Here is a 20,960-nt window from a genome sequence, read left to right on the forward strand (position 1 = left end):
TTTTTTTTTTGTTAAAAACAAACAGGAGAGATGTAGAAGAATAAATAAAGATTTCCAAGAGAACTTACGCACTTGAAGCAGGCTCAGAGAGAAGGGGCCAAGCCAACAGTTGCTGATGCCATGGCAACACCATGAGTGGAGTGTGTGTTGGATGCTGAGCACACACAGATACGGAGGTAATCCGATGAAAGAAGGAAAGTAAAGCAGCCGTTAGCAGTTATGAGCAGTGAGGAAGAATCTGTAGGTTCTACAAATCTCAGTTCTTTGAAAGCGTCATTTCACAGTTTACCAACTCCGTGTAAGACCTGAGTCTTGTCCCTGCCAATCATCGTATTAACAGCACAGCTCTGAAGAGAGGTGGTAAACAGCGGAGCTGTGTGAAGTCACTGACTCATGAGAGAGCTTGCAGACATCTGACTGAAGTTCGAGCGAGACACGGGTGATCTAAAAAGTCTGTATTCAATAGAGAGTATATGTTACTTTCTAACACGCGTGTTTTTTAAACTTGCCCACAAAACCGCATCCGTACACACATGTGTGCAAAGGAAAACACACAAAACCTTAAGAAATTAACAAAACCAAAACATTGTACAGCATGTGTTTCTAGTGACAAATCAGTAAATTTAAACAAAAGGAGCGTGCCCTCCCCCAGCTTAGCAGCACAGAAATTTTACAACACTTAACTGAAAAACTTCAAAGAGGAAATCCATGTTGAATTATAGATTATTTCAAAACAGGCCAGATTGCAAAGCATGTAAAGAAATTTTAAGACACAAACTAGTATTTGGCTATGGTGTGAAAGTCGTATTTTTATGTGTCTGTAAGAAAACGAGAGAAGTAGAAGTGAGTTTGGTATTTGATGTTTAGATTCCTCCAGAAAACTGACAAGAATCCAAAAGATAAGAAGATCCCAAAGCATAAAGGAATGGAGGAACACGCAGAGCTAAGCCTTGTCGGCGAAGTCTGATGGGAATTTGGAGTTTTAAATGAATTCTCTATCTGCTGCTAAAATACAGTGTAGTAAAGATGATTCCAGAAGAGCCAGGACACCTGGGTAACACCTGAGAAATCTGCCCCTCTCCTTTTCAGGAAGTTGTATGGGGAAGGTGCATGTAGACATCAAAGAACGGTTAACTTCGTGCTTATAAAAAAAATGTTTTTGCAGCAGTTAGGCATGTTGGCACACACCTTGAATCCCAGGATTTGAAAGGGAGAAGCAAGCTATTCTCTGAGTTCAAGGCCAGCCTTGTCTAGGTAGTGAGTTCCAGGCCAGCCAGGGTGACATAGTGAGGCCATGTCTCTAATCAAAAAAGAAAAAAAAAAAATCATACACAGCAGCAGAAGAGGTAGGGTGCAAGCATCCTCGTGGAAAGAACCCGTGTAACTAGCCAAGACTGACGGGGCCAACACTTGCAAAAGAAGGGGGAGGGAGAGGAAGAGTGGGTTCAGGGGTAATGGACAGTAGCAACTACTACACTTGAGCTTTTAAGTTTAAAAGTCTTAAGGCACAGTCAGCAGAACCATTTAAAACAGTGTTTTCTAAGAACACTGTTCTCAGGATGTTTTAGTGTTGGCTAATTGTGTTAGTTAAGGGGAAACCAGTCTGATTCTCTTGAGAAAAGTGGAAATAGCATTTGGTAAACTAAGCCTTCATTCTCGACGTTCTTGGACACTTCTGAGATTTAAAATCCTGATTCACTTGTGTTCACTTACTGTTACCACTGTCTAGGTAGCTTGCCCTGTCCTATGTCCCTTACAAATGTGCAGCGTCTCTCCAGACTTAAAGTGCAGGACACACTTCAGGAAATGCCAGTGTTGAGAATGTTAAAGAGCATCAAGAATTGAACACCCAACTAGCAAGAGTTGGAAGATGTTGGTATATATCAAACCTTCAGAGACTACAAATATAATAGAACATTCGGCTAGGACTCAGTTGGGGAAGTGATTATGTACCTTACAGATTCATAGCGTAATCCCAGCACTTGGGAAAAAGAAATAGAAAGACCAGAAGTTCAAGGTCAGTCTCGGCTACATGGATAGCTTAGGGTAACCTGAGCTGCATAGGAAACAAACCTGTCTCAAAGAAACAAAGAAGACAGTTATAACAAATAAGCAACCGTCATGATTCAGTGCTACGTGCAGGTAGAGTTCGGTCTTTTCTTTATTATAAATCAGTGTTTGCATTTCCCAGGTAAACGGTGTGCTGGGTGTACTTTGCAAAGGCCAAGTTGATCCCCATCACCAAGATTAACCTTCTCTTTCTCAGCACTTTGAGGATTTCTATACTGTCGGAGGGAGAGCGTCTCGATACAGGACTGCTTGCTGACTCGCAGTCTCTTCACTAGATAGTCTAGGGGTTATATTATGAACGTGCACGGCTAGGTGTTGGGAGAATAGAGCTAATTCCTGTGTGGCCCGGGCTTGTAGGCTCTGAGGTTCCCAGGATCAAGCCACGACGGGGGGGGGGAAAAAAGGACTGGATAAGAGAGAGTTCAGTGATGGGGGTTTAACAGAAACCACAGTTGTAGTCAGGAGAGAAGTTAAGCCCAGGTAAAGCAACTCAGGAGAAGGAGAGAAGGGTAAAGCCAGAGTTGCACTCCTCCAACAGCAAGCACTCCTCACTCAAGAGTCACATTACGGTAGAGGTTCACGAACGAGATGGACCAGAATCAACCCAGCCCGTTTACCAGCCACATGATCTCGGACAGTTAGCTTGACCTGCCTGAACCTTGACTTCATGACCTATAAAATGGAGCAGATAATAACTCAGAGACTTCTTAGAAGTGATGTCAGAAGTTGTATGTGTGTGTGTGTGTGTGTGTGTGTTATTGAATGTCTATTGCTCTCAGGCCAGAGATGCTGTTTCCACTTTCTACCGAGCTTTAAGCTTATTGGCTGTTGGTTTGATGGCGGCGGTTGCAAGAGAGGGCGAGGCTTACTGTTGTCCCTGCCTGAAGCATAGGTGTGGTAAAGTAGCATGCTGTCCAACAGAAAAAGGAGGGAGCAGTCATAAGTGACAGAAAACAAGTCACGTGACCTTACCAACAATGTCATCTCCATGTCCAATGCAGGATCCCAATGTATAAACAGTGCATGGCTTGGACTTCTGTCCAGATACCTTCTCCACCTCTTCCCGAATCCCTTTACCCCCCCCCCCAAGTGCTGCACAGTCCCAAAGCCTTGCTGTTGCAGGACCGGACCCCCTTCCACAGTCAAGACTCTGTTCCCTTTCCTGGGGAGTTCTTCTGGGTATCTCTGTGGCTCGAACCTCATTCCACCACTGCTTTCCTCCTTGTAGCTGCCCCTCCTGTGCAATCTTCAGCTCTCTTCCTCTCTTCTGCCTCCTTGCTTTGTTGCTATTGATAACATCGATCTTTTTTCTATCACCTTTTACTACCTTAGAGACCACATGAGAGCAAGAATCGATCCCAGTTTCTCCCTCCCCATCTCTCGTATGCTCCAACCACCAAATCGATTGGTGCTCAGTGAATACTTCTGAGTGCGTTTCCCGGAACTGTCAGCGTGGGTGAACTCCTCCTGAGTGTTTTAGTTTTCGTTAGACAGGGAGGAGTTAGTAACAAGGAAAACAATCAGCTAAGTGGCAGAAGAGAGAAGAGCCGGGGAAGAGGTCACCTGCCTGTGATCGCAGCACTTGGGAAGCAGAGGCAGAAAGATGAGGAGTTCCAGGTCTGCCGCTGCTACAAGAAACCTTTGAGAGAGAGAGAGAGACATAGGGAGTAAGAAAGAAACAGGCTTGGTTTGGGAAAGACAGTCATATCGGTAGTATCCAGCGCTGTGTGCAGTGTAAGGTGGGGTGCCCTGTGTTCTTGCTTTATCGCCGATGAGGAGGTTGCTTGAGTCTCCTGCCTCAGGTTTGTTTGTTTGTTGTTGTTGTTGTTTTAATCTACAATATGAAGTGTCACTTTGCCTCTCACCCTGCTCTGGGATTCCATCTCTGGGTCTGGGTCTGGTTCAGCAGAGTCAGTTAGATGCTGTGGAAGTGTGTGCTGCTCCAGTACCATGCCAGCACACTGACCTCACTCAGGGGTCACAGTCTGAGGTAGTGTGCTTTCGGATCATCTCAGTCTTTCCCTCGAGGCCTATGCTAGTATAGGTAGGTCTCTTAAGAGTTGAAATCAAGAAAATGGCCCGAGGACTGAGGCTTGGCAAGCTGGGTCTCTGCGGCCCCATCCTACACTTGTTGTTGGATTTCCCGTCTCTGAAACTGATAACACAGAAAGGAAAATGAGGTGCATCCAGTGAGCCCCTGCTGAGACACGCCGTGTAGGAAAATTACAGGGGAATTTGGCTCATGGTCTGTCTTGTTAAACCAGCACATCATGGAATTACACATCTTAATCAGCTCTGCTCCTTGAAACTCATGTGGAGATGGAGTTCTTTATGCTCATTAGCGTCCATATTGTCTTCAGTCCCTGGGGTAGTCAGGTTTTATTTATGTCTCTGTTTTGGTTTTTAACATACTTTCTTTCAAAGAAAGAAACCTTAAGACTCTTGGGTTCACAGTTAGTCCAGACCTGAGTCTGAGCCCCATGTGGTCTTCCCTTTACCTTCCCTTGGGCTTTGTAGTAAATGTTGATTCTTCCCAGTGAGTGAGGGAACATCAGGCCTGTATTTTGGCGTTTGGGCAGATCTTGGGAGAGATTCCCATGGTTGGCCACGCTTAGCCAGAATTCTTTCACCAGACTAATTTCTCTGCCCTCCTCTTTGGGTAGTAAATAGACTTGGGACAATCTGTCCTTCCCACAGGAGTGCCCCCACACTGCCTTTGGGCATGAGCTTTTAAATTCTTTCTCTCCCATCTAGAAGAGAAGCCAGATTGCACCAAGGCCCGCTGTGAAGTGCGGTTCTCTCCACGTTGCCCTGAAGATTCCATTCTGATCGAGGGTTATGCTCCCCCCGGGGAGTGCTGTCCCTTACCCAGCCGCTGCGTGTGTGACCCTGCGGGCTGTCTGCGCAAAGTCTGCCAGCCGGGATACCTGAACATTCTAGTATCCAAAGCCTCAGGGAAGCCGGGAGAGTGTTGTGACCTCTATGAGTGTAAACCAGGTATGCGTGCGCACTGGCTGGGCAGCCTCACCCCTGCGTGGCAGAAGGCAACAGGGCCCTGCTCGCCTTTCCTGGGCCTCTCTACTCCCACCAAGAGGAGCAAGCATTCTTAATCTTGCTGCTTTGGGTAACTTCTCACTTCAGGACTCTCATTAGAGAACCAGAGGAATAAGTCCCTGGTGCACGAGCCCCATTGGAGAGACCACCATCCTTTTCTCTTCTGTATTTTCTTGCAAATATGTCTGATGGAGCTGTTGTGGGAAGAGCGTGGCCCTATGCTTACCTGCTTCCTTCCCAGAGAGATGATCAGAGGGTCTCCTTTGCAGATAGATGTGTTTGTCTCTTGGAAGTTTGACATTTTGAAGCACTCATACACAGGACCATTCTTTTCGGATACATACGTGTGCATCCGAATGGCAGATGTTTTATAAGGAAACGGCCCTCATTTTCTTCCTTGGCAGTCCCTCCCCATCCGCCTTGGCTTCGAAGCATGCACTGTGCCGTTTGACTCTTTGCACACCTCCCTTGCCAGTATTGGAATTCTTGTCACTGTCTGTCGCAGCTCTTTCTTGCTTTATAGTTTATTTAACAGCCTTGCCCTTGTGCCAGCGTCTCTAATGTAGTCTGTGACTAGATCTAGATTCTAGTGATTTCCTCTTTGCAAGTTTCTAATGATTGATCAGTTTTAATTTTTTTCCATATTATTATTTTTTTAATTTTAGTTTTACCAATAGGTAAATGCTTAGGCAAAGCAATCCCTTGTCCATCTCTTGATCTGCTCTGTCAGAAACCCTTCTTGCTATCCATCACCATCCCATAACTACATTTTCTCTCTCTCTCTCTCTCTCTCTCTCTCTCTCTCTCTGTTCTCATCCTAACTCTGGACCTCTGTTTGAGACATACCCCACTTGTGGAACACTGATAGAAAGGAGAACCTTGGATGGGCCCTGGGTCTCAGTGAAGCGAGGAAATCACCTGGACTCTTGTCAAGGGTCGTTATATCATTTGGGGATTCAGAATGCCAAGTAGATGTCGCAATGAACAGTGTTTCTTCTGTTTGCCCCTTTCAGTTTTCAGCGTGGACTGCAGCACCGTGGAGTGCCCACCTGTCCAGCAGGCCGTGTGCCCCCTGGACAGCTACGAAACGCAAGTGCGGCTCACAGCGGACGGCTGCTGTACCCTGCCAGCAAGGTTGGTTCGGCACCCGTTCAAGTCTCCCTTCTGTCTTTCTTGGCTAGCACCATCCCAGGTATAGTTTCTCAGGCCTGCCTGCAGCTTGCTTTCCCTTGGGAAACTCAATCCTGGCCTGCTTCTCTGGAGAAACCACTGGACTGTTACTATACTTGCTATTTACATATGTCTCTCCTCACATCAAAGCCAGGTGTCATGAGGTTAAGCCATTAAATCTTAAGGATTGAGGCTGCTCAGCATTTGGGGGGCCTGGGAAGTAGGTAGGCAAGCAGTCCCCTCTGTAATGTAAGACTCCATGAGAGTGAGGTATGCCATTTGATCCTTTGCAGAGGATCATGTCGCTGTTTAAGCCAAGTGCCCAGTCTGACGAACCAGTGCCAGCTTCACAGAGCTCATCAGATGGGGGGCAGGAGGGAGAACTCTGGTCATCAGCAGCCATGTATCTCCTCTGGCCAATTTCTAACGGAGGCAAAGAGGTGTCCGAATTCTTAACAGTAACTCTGAGGTATCAGACACATTGCCCTCTGGCTCGTGAGAGACAAGTTGCTATCATTTTAATCTCAGCAATAGGAAATCTGCCGAGTGCTGGAGAATTGAGTTTTCTTTAGAACACGAGGGCCCTGGGTTCTGCTGTTGATGCCCTTCAGAGTATTAAACCAATGGTAGCTAACAATGCTTTGCTTCCAGGGAAACTCAATTTCCCCTTCCCCAGGATACCTGTCCCTCTTCTTCATCATTGCTGCCCCCCCTCTTTTGTACCCTTAAGTCATTGCATTCTTACCATCTTTGTTCTACATCAGCACCACGAGCTGAAACACTTCCTCATTTAGCTCCGCCTGTAACCTTGTCTCCATTCTAGTTCCAGTGTCAGGCATTTGACATGCTAGCATTTTTATCTACTGCCCAAGTAGGTATGGTTATAAAAACAATCCTGTACACTAGGAATATCCATAGCCCATAGTTAAAGTAAACATATGTTTGTTGGGTTGCTGTGCTGTGACCGTGGCCTTGTGATTGATTTTGGCTCACGAGCTCAGAGGGTCTCAGTCCATTGTGGGAGAGGGTGTGGCAGGGCAGTTCAGCACGAGTCAGCCAGAAAGCAAAGAAGGATTGCCTGCACTAAGGGAACTCTGTAATTTTTCTCCAGTTTGTCCCGTTGGCCTCTAGCAAACTCATTAACAGCATCCACATTCAAGGAAAGGTTGCCCCCACTTAATCCTCTGTGGAAGCGACCTCCCAGATAAACCGAGACAACCGTTCTCAACCTGTGGGTCTCAGCCCCTTGGGAGAATCACACACCAACTGTCCTATATATCAGATATATTTTCATTTCAATTCCCAACAGTAGCCAATGAAATCATTTTATGGTCAGGGGTCACCACAATATGAAGAACTGTATTAAAGTGGCTTGGCATTAGGAAGGTTGAGAACCACTAGACTAAACACTGACCAGTCTTCTGGGAGTGATGAGGTTAACAATAGTTAACAATAGTTAAGTTTCCTGTTGCTGTCGTCAGACTGGGTGCCTAGAGTCTCTTCCCATAGTTGCTTCTTTTTCTTGCCTCTGATAAAATACATTGCCCTTTATACTGTCATGATGGAGACAACAGAGAGTTTTGTGCAGACAGTGTTGTGACATACTAGCAACCTCTCTCTCCCATTTATGTGAAGTTCTGCGTGCCAAGGGATGAACACATGTTCACCCATAGATACGGCCAGTAACCAGCAAAAACAATGCAGCAATGCTAGTAGGGACAGATGTCCCTGCAAGGCCTCCAGGGAAAGGAAGAGGTACATTGTATCAGCTCACTTTTACACTTGTGACTTAGCACCTCCTGTGTGTTGGAGGTCCCCGGGGGACTTTTTCCTCACTCCCTCTTGTTGGGTGAAATGCATGGCAACTGTAGAAAGACACAGAATCCCAGCTTAAAAAGAGATCCTCACAAATCATGAGGCTTGGCAGTGAGGCCTGCTGCCTTTTGGAGGCGGACTTGAGTTCCAGGCAGGGCTGGTTGGATTTCTCCACACCTGGATGGCTTCCTGCCAGCTGTGCTTAGAAGAAATGTTACATTGGAGCAGAGGTTGCATGCAGAAACCTTAAGGTGGCTGTTAACTGTTTTAATGTAGTTTTGACTTGGGCGTTCACCTGAAGAGTGGTCCAGGGTGAATGTGTCTCTAATGATGGAGCTGAAGAAGCGAGGAAGAGGGAAGTCATTCAGAGCCCCGCTGTAAATTATTTGCAGAGGGGGGCTACGTTCTCACAGCTCTTACTTTCCTGTGTGTTAGATAGGCAGTGACCCATGCCTGCCCCCTTCCCTGCTACACACTCGCCCTTTGTTCCGGCCCAATCGGTGTTCTCCCCAGTGTTCTCATGCTGCTCAAGGACTGCATCTGCAGCTGCCCCTTCCCATCTTCTGTTTCCCTCCCCCCCACCCATCATTACCTGGGCTGCATCTGCCCTCCCTCTCTGATGATCCCACTTCCTTCCTTTTAAAGTGTCTTTCATCTTCAGCCCCTACAGATGTCTCAGGTGTACCTTTCTGCTCCCCTGCAGTTCCTCATTTATCTGCTTATCATAATGCTGTTTATAATACATTGGCATCATTAGTTTTTTTTTTTTTAAATTTTGTCCCCACTGTTCCCTGTGCTTCACAAAATGTGGGTACTTGTAACCTCTAGTATGCAGATGTAATAGGGCCAACCTGTATTTATAAATGGATGAAAAAATGAAAGAATTACTGAATGAGTGAATAAATGAATGAATGAATGAATGAATGAATGAAGTGCATGTGTGCTGTGTGTCTCACTTTAAAAAGCTTTGCAGTCTCTCCCAGGCCCCTTCATTGTGCTCTAGTCTGCCTCCATCTCGGTACTATACAAACTTGGCCCCTCCTAGCCCCACACTCCTCAGCACAGTGGGAGTCACCTTTATCTCTCCACTCCACCTTTTCTGGTATCACTCATCCTGCAGGATTCCAATTAAATTCCATTCTATTTGCACGGTTTTCATCTTTGAACTAATACCTCCTCCTACCCTCTAGGAATTCAGATGTATCCTGTCTGGTGCTGTCAATTAATCACACATTTCCTAACTCTATTCTTTAATGGTTGCACACATATACAGCTTCACTAGCTGAAGGATATTCCTAGAAGTCAGCGATTTTTGTCAGCTTCCCCTACCCCACTCCTGTGTATGCATTAACATTGCTAAATGCAGAATCTATATGATCAGGCTGGGGCTTGACCCTGTTGCGTTTAGCTTAGCATATGAAGTGGGTCTCTCTTATGAAAGAAGTTTATAAGTCATACTGTGATAAGAGAATGAAAGCCCATCCAAGCAAGCATATAAAAATGGAAATAAAAAGAAAACTGCCTGATCTATAGTAACATCATTCTAAGAAGAACTGTATACCTTTATTCTTATGAGAAAACCAAGTTTGCGGCACAGTGGAAACTGGCATACCACATGTAAAATTCTGTATACAGTCTTAATATATAAGGCATTGGATTTGTTCCCCTGGCTTGTAAAGACCATTGCTAAGAAGTTGGAGCAAATCTAACTGTGAGAGAATTTAGGGGGAGAGCCCTTGAAGACTGAGAAGGGTAACTATCTGAAAGTCCGGCTGTTGAAACTTACTTCTCACCGAGAGCATTCACTTTTTTCATGGATTTGCTATACGTTCATACTTTCAAAAGGGGTTTGCTTGGGACTCTCCACATTGAAGAGTAAATTCCTCCTGTTCCTAGCAGTACTTTCTGAGCCACCCAGGCTCCTGAGTACCTATCTCTGTGAGCCCTTGCTCAGCTTCTGAGTTTCCTCCTAAGCTGTGTGCTCACACTCCACCCCACCAACTTGTAGTCGTTCATGCATCAGACACGAGTGAGTTCTTACCAGGGCTAGATTCTGCTCTCTAGATGTTCATGGCAGGCCTGGATCGGGCTTTCTGCTTCTGCCCTGATGAGTTCTGATCTCACTTCCCACCCCTGGTCTTTGTAAATGTGGGTTATTCTTTCTTTTCTTGCAGCATCTCTGCTTTTTCTTCATGGTCCAACGTCCATTTGGGGCTCTTTGTTTCTGTTCTGAGTGAATCCTGGAGGTGATGAGTATCTATCACTCTTCCCTGGGAAAGAATTAACTGTTGAGCAGCATCACTAATTGGCAACCCGGTGCAGAGTTGCAAGCATGCTAAATGTTACGCAGTCCTTTCCTCTTGGTACCAGTATTTGACGTTGGCTAAGACAACTTATCCTACATTCCAAGAGAAGATAGAAAAAGATAATTGGCAACCAGGGCCTTTAAGCACCACTACACGGTAACGGAAGGAAAAGTGGAATGCCCTGTGAGGTTGTGGCCTCTGTGTTTATCATGTCTGAGAGTGCGCTCATGATACTTGTGCATGTACACACACTATCGTGCATAGGGGATTTGCAACAAAGACATCAGCCGCGTCTTGTGACTGGATCCAAATGCTGTCTTTGTGGAGATGGGAACGCTGTCCTTAGTCAGCCTGGGGACATCAGTGACAAATACAGCTTAACTAGGTCACATACCTTGCTAATTACAAACCTCCCTCATTCTGCCATTCCTCCAGCAAAATGCAAGCCGGGAGAATGTGTGGCTAAGTCAAATCACAGCCGTTCCATGGCGTAAGGGGTAGAACAGGTCTGCCTTCAGCTCAGGATTTTCGTCATCCCTGGGCTCTTTCTCCCGTGTAACGAGCCAGCCCCAAGAGCAGGACAAAATCTAGGAGGCTCTTCCCTAGGTTTCACTGTTTGGGGTGCTGGGCAGGCAGTTCTCTGAGGTCATTTGGTCCAGATGTGCCATTTGTGTCTCAGAACAGCTGGGATGGCTCCAAGGCGAAAACTGTATGGTCTTCCATCCTAAACTTACCCGAATGTGCCAGAAGGAAGAAGTGTTATAGTAAGTGCCTCTAGACCCTGTCTCTGCCATGTTGTGTTGTTGAGGCAAGTCACAGAATAAGCCCGTAGGTGCTACCTTACAAAGGAAGAAGTGTCAGGGGCTTCCTGACCATTTTCATCCACCGTAGTTTGCATTTAACAAACGTAGGTGCCCTTTAGAGCTGATGTCCTGGTTGAAGAAAGTTACCGAAACCCTGCGGATGAATGACCCTGTTCCAAAAACTCGGTGTTCTTCTGGCCCTGGGAATCTGGGTCTTCTGGAACTCAGACAGCTTTATAGTTCATCTCCCTATGTACTCAGCCCTCTTCCCTTCCCTCCCACCTGGAGGTCTCAGTGCAGGCTCATGGTAAGGCGTCTGGGTACCACCTCAGCTTTAAGCATCATTTAGGTGACTATAACTCATACCGTCTCTCCTTAAGAGATACTGGGTTTTTCTCTGCTCACACAAAAGAATTGTCATTGGAGTTGAGAAGGGGGGGACCAGAGCATCTTATTCATGAGACTAGGTCAGTGTTTAAAAATCAAAAGCTATCTTTAAAGGATGGAGCATAGAAATCCAGTCATTGGTCATCTTGTCTGAGAGAATTGGGTCTACCAGGTGTGTCTGGATGGTGGCAGACACCTGAGATGCACAGCTGTGAGTCCATGCTCGCCTGTCACCAACCCTGTCACCAAGCCTGAACCGGAGCTTAGCTGGGCTGTCTGTTAGGATAGCAGCCACGTCACTGTCCTTGTTTCTTTCCTTGCTTACTTTCCCTACTCTAAAGCCGTCTTGAGTGTGTCTACCTCAGGTTTGTAAAGTTTCCACTTTGCCTCTATCGTTCATCACCAGGTTTGAAGATACAGGCTCACAGGGCAGACATCAAACTGTTAAAATTTGGGGGCAGCAATACTACTACACCTCACTGGAAGTCAGCCTAATTACGTAGAGCATTCCATGCCTTTTGGTATTTTTGAATGTTTATCGAGAGGGCAAATTCACTTACTGTAGTATGGGTAGTCATTCATTCTAAATTTAATGAGAGTTGTCTTAAACTCTTAAGTTCTGAAACATTATGTTATCAATTTCTGCCTATAAATAATGTTTTCCTTATAAGTTATTGAGGAAAAAAAAAAACGCAAGCCAGTTATTTTGAGTTTGAAATAAATTAAGTCATTGTTTATGGTACCCAGAAGCTTAAAATAGACTTTGTTCTGGGTTGTGTATGCTGTGGATGCCAGGTTCCCAAGCTCCCTTTTGGCTCCTGCCTCTCTCTTGACCAAAGGGCCTGACTCCCTTCCAGAACCAAAACCCAGAGCATTTATACCTCGTGGTTTTTTTGTTTTTTTTTGTTTGTTTGTTTGTTTTTTGAGACACTACATCAAAATTCTTGTTTATAATTTTTAACTCAAAATTTTTAAGTTCATTTTTTTCCAGTTCTAAGATAATTAAAAAAAAAAAAAAAAAAAAAAAAAAATAAAAATATACATATTAAATAAAAAAAAAAAAAAAAAAAAAAAAAAAAAACTTTAGACTACCTGGGTGAAAATGTTAATATGTGGCTCCTTGCTTCGGCAAGAAAAAGTTCTTAGCATGTGTTTATTTAGTACATGAAGGGTCCAAGTACAGTTGAGGGGAAGAGGTTGAATCTTGTAGCTCAGTCCAGTTAGCAAGGTCTACCCCATGCTCCCTCTTCACAGGCACAATTTGTGGGACACCAAGCTCCCTGCCTAGAGCAGCCACAGAGCCTGCCTGGCTGGGCATGAACTACCCAGGTGGGTTGTCCCCTGTGAGCCAAGTCACTGTCAACCGCCATAGTGTCCCCAGGGCAGCCACTCAGGAGACCAGACCTTCCCTCTGTGATTGTCATCTTTGAGCAGATGTGTGCCCGAGCACAGCGCATTTGGTAGATGAAGTACATTCACTGTGTCACATGAACTGGGGCACTAGAGTCAAGGCCCGAATCTGCCTGAACTGAGTGAGTTCTTGCTCTGAGCCAGAAAGAAAGGCAGGAAAGGGTTGCATGATCTTAAAAGTAGCTTTCACCTCTGGGTTCTTCGACTTCTCCAAATCTTCTCAACTGGAAGAAACCCAAGACGTTAGTGTTAGGAACTTCTTAGGAGGAAAAAAAAAAAAAAAACCAGAAGGAAAACCTAGGAATTCCAGGATTTGTGAAGATAATGGAGCAATAGACAGAGCCACCTGGCGATAGGAAAAGGAGAAGGCTGTAGGGAAGTCCTGGAAGAGAGATGGCTGCTGTTTCAATCATTTCATTTTCTTGGAAAGGGCCAAATGAGACGCACAGACTGCTAAAGCCTCAACCACCTGGATTATGAAGACTGGGTGGTAAGCAGGCAGAATCGATGATTGTGTTTGGTAGATGGCTGCATGATTATTGGTAGCTACAATTCCTTTTCTCGTGGATGAATAGCCAGGAGAAGGAACTTAACTTCTTCCTAAGGAGAAGGAAGGAGTAGAGACTGTCTGGCCAAAGCGAAGGCTGCTTCTACAAATAAGGATTTACTCTATTCAATTGCTCTTAGACAATGGAATGTGACTCTATCTGTCAGCCGCCTTGGTATGTGTGCTGTGGGAAGGACTTGAATGTGGGGGTTAGGATGGGGAGGGGCAGGGGGCTCCCCAGTGCCTTTCCCATTCTCCTCTGTGGACCACATCAGCCCATACATGGCTGTGCATGGATGCTTACTGCCCCCTGGACCTAGGTGCAGTTTCCCTTCTGGGAAGATTTCATTTTTTCCCAAGTTTCCACTGTTTGTCTTTCTTCTCTCACCCCTCAATGTCTCTGTATTTTACACTTAGTGGCACACACACACACACACACACACACACAATCATATTTTGGGAGAGGTTTATATTTTGTTACTTTTTTTCCCCCTGTGAGTCTCAGTTTTACTTTTTTTGACTCTGATAGCCAAGATAGTTTCCAAATCACATACTGTTCTGTCAGATCAGCTCCAGCCTTCAGGAAGGGAAGTCACACGAAGGCAAAGACATAATCTACATGCACCGTCATGGCCAGAATATAGGTCATACAGAGCCTCTCCTGAAGACCAGATCTAGGTATTTGCCCTCCTCTGCTTCAGTTCCAAAATCTAGGATGCCCCCACTCTGCACTCCCAATTTCTTTGCATTTATGTGAAAAAAAAAAAAAAAAAGAAAGAAAAAGAAAAAAAGAAAACCTCTATTTTGCTAGTGCTCTGTTGTGTGACCATAACAGGAGTGTAGCAGATCGCTAGCATGCCGTGCTTGGGGATCGATACAGACATTTGGGAGAGGGGCATTCTGGAGTTCCAGAATGTGCAGCCTGCAGTGGACTCATCCCCCCCCCCCCCGAGGCCAGCCGAATGGAACCCTGGGCAGGGTTCTCCTTCCCTTTAGAAGCATGTAAGTTCATAAAAATTAATCTGACCACGTAGCGGCAGTGAGTGAAAACAAGGTGTGCCGATTCGGGAGGGGGAAGAAAGTTGCTCAGATCTGTTAAAAACAGTTCAACAAAGACTCACAGAGGGAAGACAGAGAACGCTGAGCTCACTGTGGGGTATAGCCGCTTGCCAAAATGAGAGGCTGCCACAATTTCCAAGTATCACCAGCAACGGGTGCGAGAAAGCTCTGGTCTTTTAGAGGGTCATCTGATAGGGGCACGCCCCATCAGTAACCCTCCTTCAAGAGAAATGCCCAGTTACAGACTTGTTTTCCGCCAAGGTAAAAAAAAAAAGAAAATAGATTACAAAAATAAAAATAAAAATACAATAACCTGTCCAGGTGTGTGCTAACTTTACAACAAGACAGAAACCAGAGGACTCAAAAAGATACACATGAAGAAAATGGTGGAGGGTGCCTACTACTAGTCCTCCCGTTTGCCCTAGTTTCTGATTTTAATATCATGCTTCATTTCCTACTGAAAACCAAGTAGATTTGCTCACTCCTCTGCTCAGCCACATCTGAGAAATGGGCTCTGAGAAAGTGCAGCAATCACTTAACAATCATCTGTCTGCTAATGTGTGGGTCCTGGGGTAGGTGGTTGAACTTCCCCAGTCCCTCTACACCTCTCTTATCTCTAGAGACCCACCTGTTCTGTCTTTGAAGTGTTTAGCAGTGCCTCAGGGTGGGTGTGGCAGACCAAGGACTATCAACAGAGCACACCCATTCTTCCCAGACAAGCACACTAAAGCTGACCTTCCAGGGGGGCAGTTAGGGGCTCCCCTTTAATGCTCAGAACTCAGAGATCTCTTCTTTCACCTCTGTGAAACAGGGCCATATTTGTTGGGGACTGTTAAAAGTTGTGCTGGGTAATTAAGTTGCTTTTCTCGTGCCAACTCAAGCTAAGCAGTAGAAATTGTCCCTGAATATGCAGTTCCAAGAAGCCGCTATCAAATTAAGTGCCTTGTAATGAAGTATCATCTCCATCTGTTCTATTCTCCCATCTCAACAAAGATTTTTTTTTTTTTTTTTAAAGATCAGTCTGTTAGTAGACATCTTTTAAAATTCTTCTTTGTGGTATGAAGGGTTGTTCCCTTTAATATAAATAATTCCTCCAGATGATTTTGGATGATAACTTACACAATATGTAAAAGTGCACATTAACATGTGCATTTAAAAACATTCCTGACTCTTGACATGCTATGACGGTAGCATCCCCTTTTGTTTTGAAACACAGGCAAAACAAAAAAAAAAAGTTGCAAGTATATTTGAAGCCCTTCTTTCTCAACTTAGAAAAGAACATTTATTCTATTGCCCTCTGTCATAGTAATTTTTGGCCCACAAGAGAAAAATCAACTCGTGGCTAAAAAGCCAGAGTCTATATTAAACTCTGATGTTTTCTGAAACAAAATAATTGTAAGAATTCCATGTTATTATTGGACCTATCCCCAGATTGAAGAAAATATGCTTTCCTAGAAGTTAAAGCCCTTACCCATTAGAAATGTGCTCCCTCTCCAGTAGAGAGTGCCTGCTTTGTCAGTCCTGTCCTGCAGATGTGTGAGCGCTCAGCCTTTCTGTACCCGGCCTCTGGGCCTTGTGTGGTCCTCCATGAATTGGACCCAATAACCTAGTCTTTATTTTTGTCTTTGTGTTAGTCCTGAAAATAAGCAAGGCTATATCGCCCATTGACTTAACGCTTGTTCTGAATGGTCCAGACTCAAAACTGAGGAAAAGCAAGGGAATCCCTTTAAGTCTTTGGTGAAGCTCAAGTGCAGAATATACAGTGCAGATAATATTAAACTTGAGGACTTTCTCCATCCATCCTCATTGTCGCCATCATCATCATCATCATCATCACCACCACCACCACCACCACCACTACCACCATCTCCATCATCCTCCTCCTCTTCCAGAAAACAGAAGAATTGCTAGGGCCCATTCTTCAGAACAGAAGGCTTCACAGACATATTTTAGCAAATGTAAGATGCTATCTCTTTGGGGAAAAAACTAAAAATGAAACCCTGGAATTTCATAGCACATATTTTACCCACTTTTTACCCATCTCATTGGACAGAGGTCATAGCTGTACGTAATTGCACCCGGCACTTTGTGGGGGCTCAAGGTTGCGCGTTTCCCTGGTAGACATGGAAGAGCTGACTGGAACCCTGGAGACAGAGACAACTGTTTTCCCTTGGCCTTTCTACCGTGAGAGGACCATGCAGGCAACCTTCCAAGCCATCCTTTCCTTGGGTGGATTTGGGAGGAGTGTTATGATCGACCGAAGTCAGTTACGTTTGTCCCTTCTCGTCCTTGACAAACATCTTCCAGAGCCTTCATGGATGCCTGGAATTTCCCATGGGACTAAATAAACTATATAATCTGTTTTTCCAACACAGATAGCCCCCCCCCTAATAAAAGCACAAGAAGATACTCATAGCAAATAAAACACAGCCATTATAGTGACATGACTGTCATAAAAATTATCCGTGCTGGTCATGGTGGCTTAGGCCCATAATCCCAGCACTTGGAGAGGGAAGCAGAAAAATTACCATGAACTTGAGGCCGGTTTGGGTTTGTAGAGGATGAGTCTGTCTGAGACTCTCAGACACGTGTACCTATAGGATATTATTTACAGCTTAGGATTGTTTATTCCTAGAACTTTGCCTTTGGGAGGGGGGGTAACTGAAAACATAAATGGAGCAGGATGGATTGATCTAACCTCTGCACCCTAGGAGGGACAAGACCTACCTTGTGTATATTCCTTCCTCACTGCTGCCTAACACGATTAAATAATAAATTTAACTGCCTTCTGTGGATAATCTGGGGCAAGTCCCAGCATCCAGACCCTACAGTTTTGACTTGTTCAGGAAACAAATATATAGAATGTTTGTCATGTACCTGGAAGGGATAAATTGTCTACGATGTCAAGGAACTTTCAGTTTAAGGGAAGGCAAGCATGAATTAAATCACGGTAATCTTAAGCAAGCGTTGCATATTTTAGAGGCTGAAGTGTGCAAAATAACGAGAAGCTTATGGGGCAAGGAGATGCGAAGTTCTGTTGGGAAAGCTGTCAGATTTGACTTCTGAGCTGAGTCTTTCAGAATGAGTCAGAGTTCATCAGACGGAGAAAGATGAAAGGGCATTCTAGGCTATTAGAGTCATTGATTTTTTTTCTTTTCTTCAATTTTTAAATGTGTCTTGCAGCTGAAAGTATTTGTATTAATCTCATCTATCTTCATGACTCAAGAGAAATGGAATGGACCCCCCTCCAGATAACCACCCCAAAGCAAGACTACATCACTTGTTTAAGATTTCCTATTACTCTCCTCTTACTTAAACAAACAAGAAAGAAAGAAAGAAAGAAAGAAAGAAAGAAAGAAAGAAAGAAAGAAAGAAAGAAAGAAAGAAAGAAAGAAAGAAAGGAAGGAAGGAAGGAAAAAGAAAAAGAAAAAAATGAAAGAAAGAGAAAGAAAGAGAAAAAAAAAAGATGCTTCTTAGAATAGATCCCTCATTAGCCAGCCTTAGCTTGCCTCTCCGTCATATCAGCTACCAATTCCTTGGTAATATTTCCCTTTTCTTAACATGCTATGCCTCTCATAGCCTGAATCCTTTGCCCCAAACTTGGCACAGTAGACTGGTTTTTTTGCTTTCATCAGTTCCTTTGCACCTGGAACGTCCTTGCGTGCCCACTCTACTCAATCTGTGACTGCTTACGGCCTCCCTCCCGCTGCCACACACCATCAGCCATTTGCTACCGTGCCTCCAGCACGTCAAGTAGGTGGGTCCTGGGAGATTCGTCCCACAGGGATCACAGATGAACTGACTTCCTCAAGGAATGTGCTCTTCCCAGCAGCCTTTGGCACAAAGGAAGTCACTAGGTGGATTCCCAGTTTGCAATTGGCATCCTCGGGACTCACTTCCACCCCTGGGGCGTGTTTCTTTTCTTAAGATGACTTTCTTTGGCATGTTTATAGTAACTACCAGCATCACTAAACTGGCGTGTTTTGCTTAAAAGACAGGCGTCTTATGAGGAAATGATTGTCTCTGCAAAGGACGAGAGTGCCACCTCTTGGGACAAGCCTTCCTGAGCCGTCAGCTCTGTTCATAGGACTTTACTGACTTCCAGGCTTGTGGTCCATGGTTGATACGATTGAGAATTACGGTTGTGAGACCAGATGGTTGTGAGACCAGATGCAGGTTGAGGGAAAAGGGTCAGGAAATGTAAAGGTATTAGAAAGATCAGTCTTGGGTGGGTCCCTCTTAAACACAAGAGGAACAAGGCTCCTTTAAAGAGAGCCGACCGTCAGGATAGGGACTTGGGAGAAACTAGTAAGATCTTGGAGTAGACAACATCATCCCAGTATGAGTGCAGAGGACTGGGAAGATGGCCTGCTGTCATCTGTAAACGACTTCAAAGACTTGGCTGATGGAGTGAGGATTTAAGCGGGACAGGGATGGAAGCAAGGACTCTGGATCTTGAAGGACCATGTGAAGTCACAGTGTTGAAATTGCATCATCGACTCATCCTGAAACCTCCTAAATTCTATTAAAAGGGATAACAGGTGCTGGGTACCTCCATGTTTCTTCCAGTGAGCTAGACATTTCTCATGTGTCGGTTCATTTCATCCACACAGCAGTCATATGACATATGGAAACTTTAGCCACCTCTATTTCCATGTGGTTCCGTTGAGACTAAGATCATATAACCTGCCCAAGCTCCCAAGGTCACATTGTTCCTAGGTAGCCGGAACTCAGAAATGACACTATCTTGGGTCAGGGTCCGTTCTAGAAGCCTCTGTGTCTTGGGTAGGAATTTGAGCTACAGAAGCACATGGGAGTGACCAGTGGTTAGAGACTTCTGACTTCCCTCCCAGGTGAGTGTTGGGGTTCCCAGTCTCACTGTAGACAGAAGGATGTCTTTAAAAGAGAGCCAGGTAGGGGTTAAGATATTTGCATGATACGTTTTTTGTTGTTGTTGTTGTTGGTGGTGGTGCCCATTTTGGCTCCTGGGGTTCAGTTGGAATGGAGGGTAGTATAGGAAATGAGTCCCTGGTAGCAGAGGTCAGTACTTGGGCAGATGTTTATTCCCCAGAGGATGAGAGCCTATACAGTCTGCCACTTAACGCTAATGACAAGGATAAGAGGCCTGGAGTTGACTGTCCAAGGGCATCCAGTTGGATGTCTTAGAATCACCTGCTTCAGTGCCTGCCTGAGCTGGATGTCTCTGGATGCCTGAAGCCATATGTGCAGCCCCCGCAGTGGAAGCCGAGCTTAGGTTTCCAGGCAGAAGACGTGAACAGGTGTCCTCAGTCAGTGCTTGTTCTCGTGTTCCAGGGCAGGTGCTCAACAGCCTCCACCCCTGTATGCTCTCATCTCCAGGGCTTCCCAGCGTCTGACCAGCCTCGTGCCTGCTGCATGGACATTCTCAGTAAACAGACACAAAGTGATTGTAGGCACATTTGTAAACAAGCCTATCCAATGTTCCAGAACACCCATTTCTTTCTTTTCCTTTATAGATTTATTTATTTATTTATTATATGTAAGTGCACTGTAGCTGTCTTCAGACACTTTCCCATCTCTCTCCAGCCTCGCTCCCTCCGGCCCTCCAGAGCGCCCATTTCTAATGCAGTTGGCTTCGAAGTGAGAATGTTTTACATTGTCGTATTAAAACTTTACTCTCGCAGTCAGAGAAATAGCTGAGCTGTTGAGAGCACTTGCTATTCTTTCAAAGGATCTAGGTGGTAGCACCTAGGGTCCTAGCACCCACGTGGTAGCTCACGACCGTCTGTAACTCCACTTCCAGAGGATCCAAGGCCTCTGCTGATGTCAGTGAGCTCCTGCATGCCTGTGGTGGGTGCCCAGACATACATAAGAACATATTCACGTAGAAGAACATAACGTTTTATAAAAAAAAAAATCTTCTTATCACGTCCATCCCTCCTTTCGGGCTGTGATGTGATACTTTCTCTTCTGTCCTCCTTATCTTGACTGGTCCTCTAGGCATCCCTCCTCCCATCCTGCCAGCCCATGAACAGCTACACCAGTAACTTCTCTCAGACCTAAGGAAGTGGAGGCAGAGGACCCTCAGTGTCAGACAACTGAGCTGCGCAAGGTGGTTGGGAATGTCTGCAGAGTCCCAGCCCTAACATTTTCAACAAGGAATACTTTCATCTCTTGCTGGACCTCTGGTCTGGCTGCTGGCATGATCGCAGCCCCTTCATGCCTGTCCCCACATCTTGTTAGCCGGTCACATCAGACAGGCAATTTACAGAACTCGCCATTGCTCTCTTCTCACCATACCCTTGCTGTGGGGCACAGTTCTAGGGTAAGCTTGTATTTTCCTACAGTGGTGCCACGTTT

General features: G+C 45.2%; 1 protein-coding gene across 4 annotated transcripts in view; it reads left to right on the plus strand.

Annotated features, from left to right (window-relative positions):
- The window catches only part of Crim1 (cysteine rich transmembrane BMP regulator 1), a 178,489-nt gene that overhangs the window by 76,187 nt on the left and 81,342 nt on the right, over positions 1-20,960 (plus strand). For 3 of the 4 annotated variants that reach the window (XM_021217779.2, XM_029531327.1, XM_029531329.1), the window contains exons 3-4: positions 4,825-5,067; positions 6,138-6,258. In XM_021217779.2, the coding sequence (XP_021073438.1) occupies positions 4,825-5,067; positions 6,138-6,258 (364 nt within the window). The remainder of the gene's footprint in view (positions 1-4,824; positions 5,068-6,137; positions 6,259-20,960) is intronic. The other variant, XM_029531328.1, reaches the window with a different exon arrangement.

The sequence above is a fragment of the Mus pahari genome, chromosome 18 (genome assembly GCF_900095145.1).
Source record: "Mus pahari chromosome 18, PAHARI_EIJ_v1.1, whole genome shotgun sequence".
NCBI classification, from domain to species: Eukaryota; Metazoa; Chordata; class Mammalia; order Rodentia; family Muridae; genus Mus; species Mus pahari.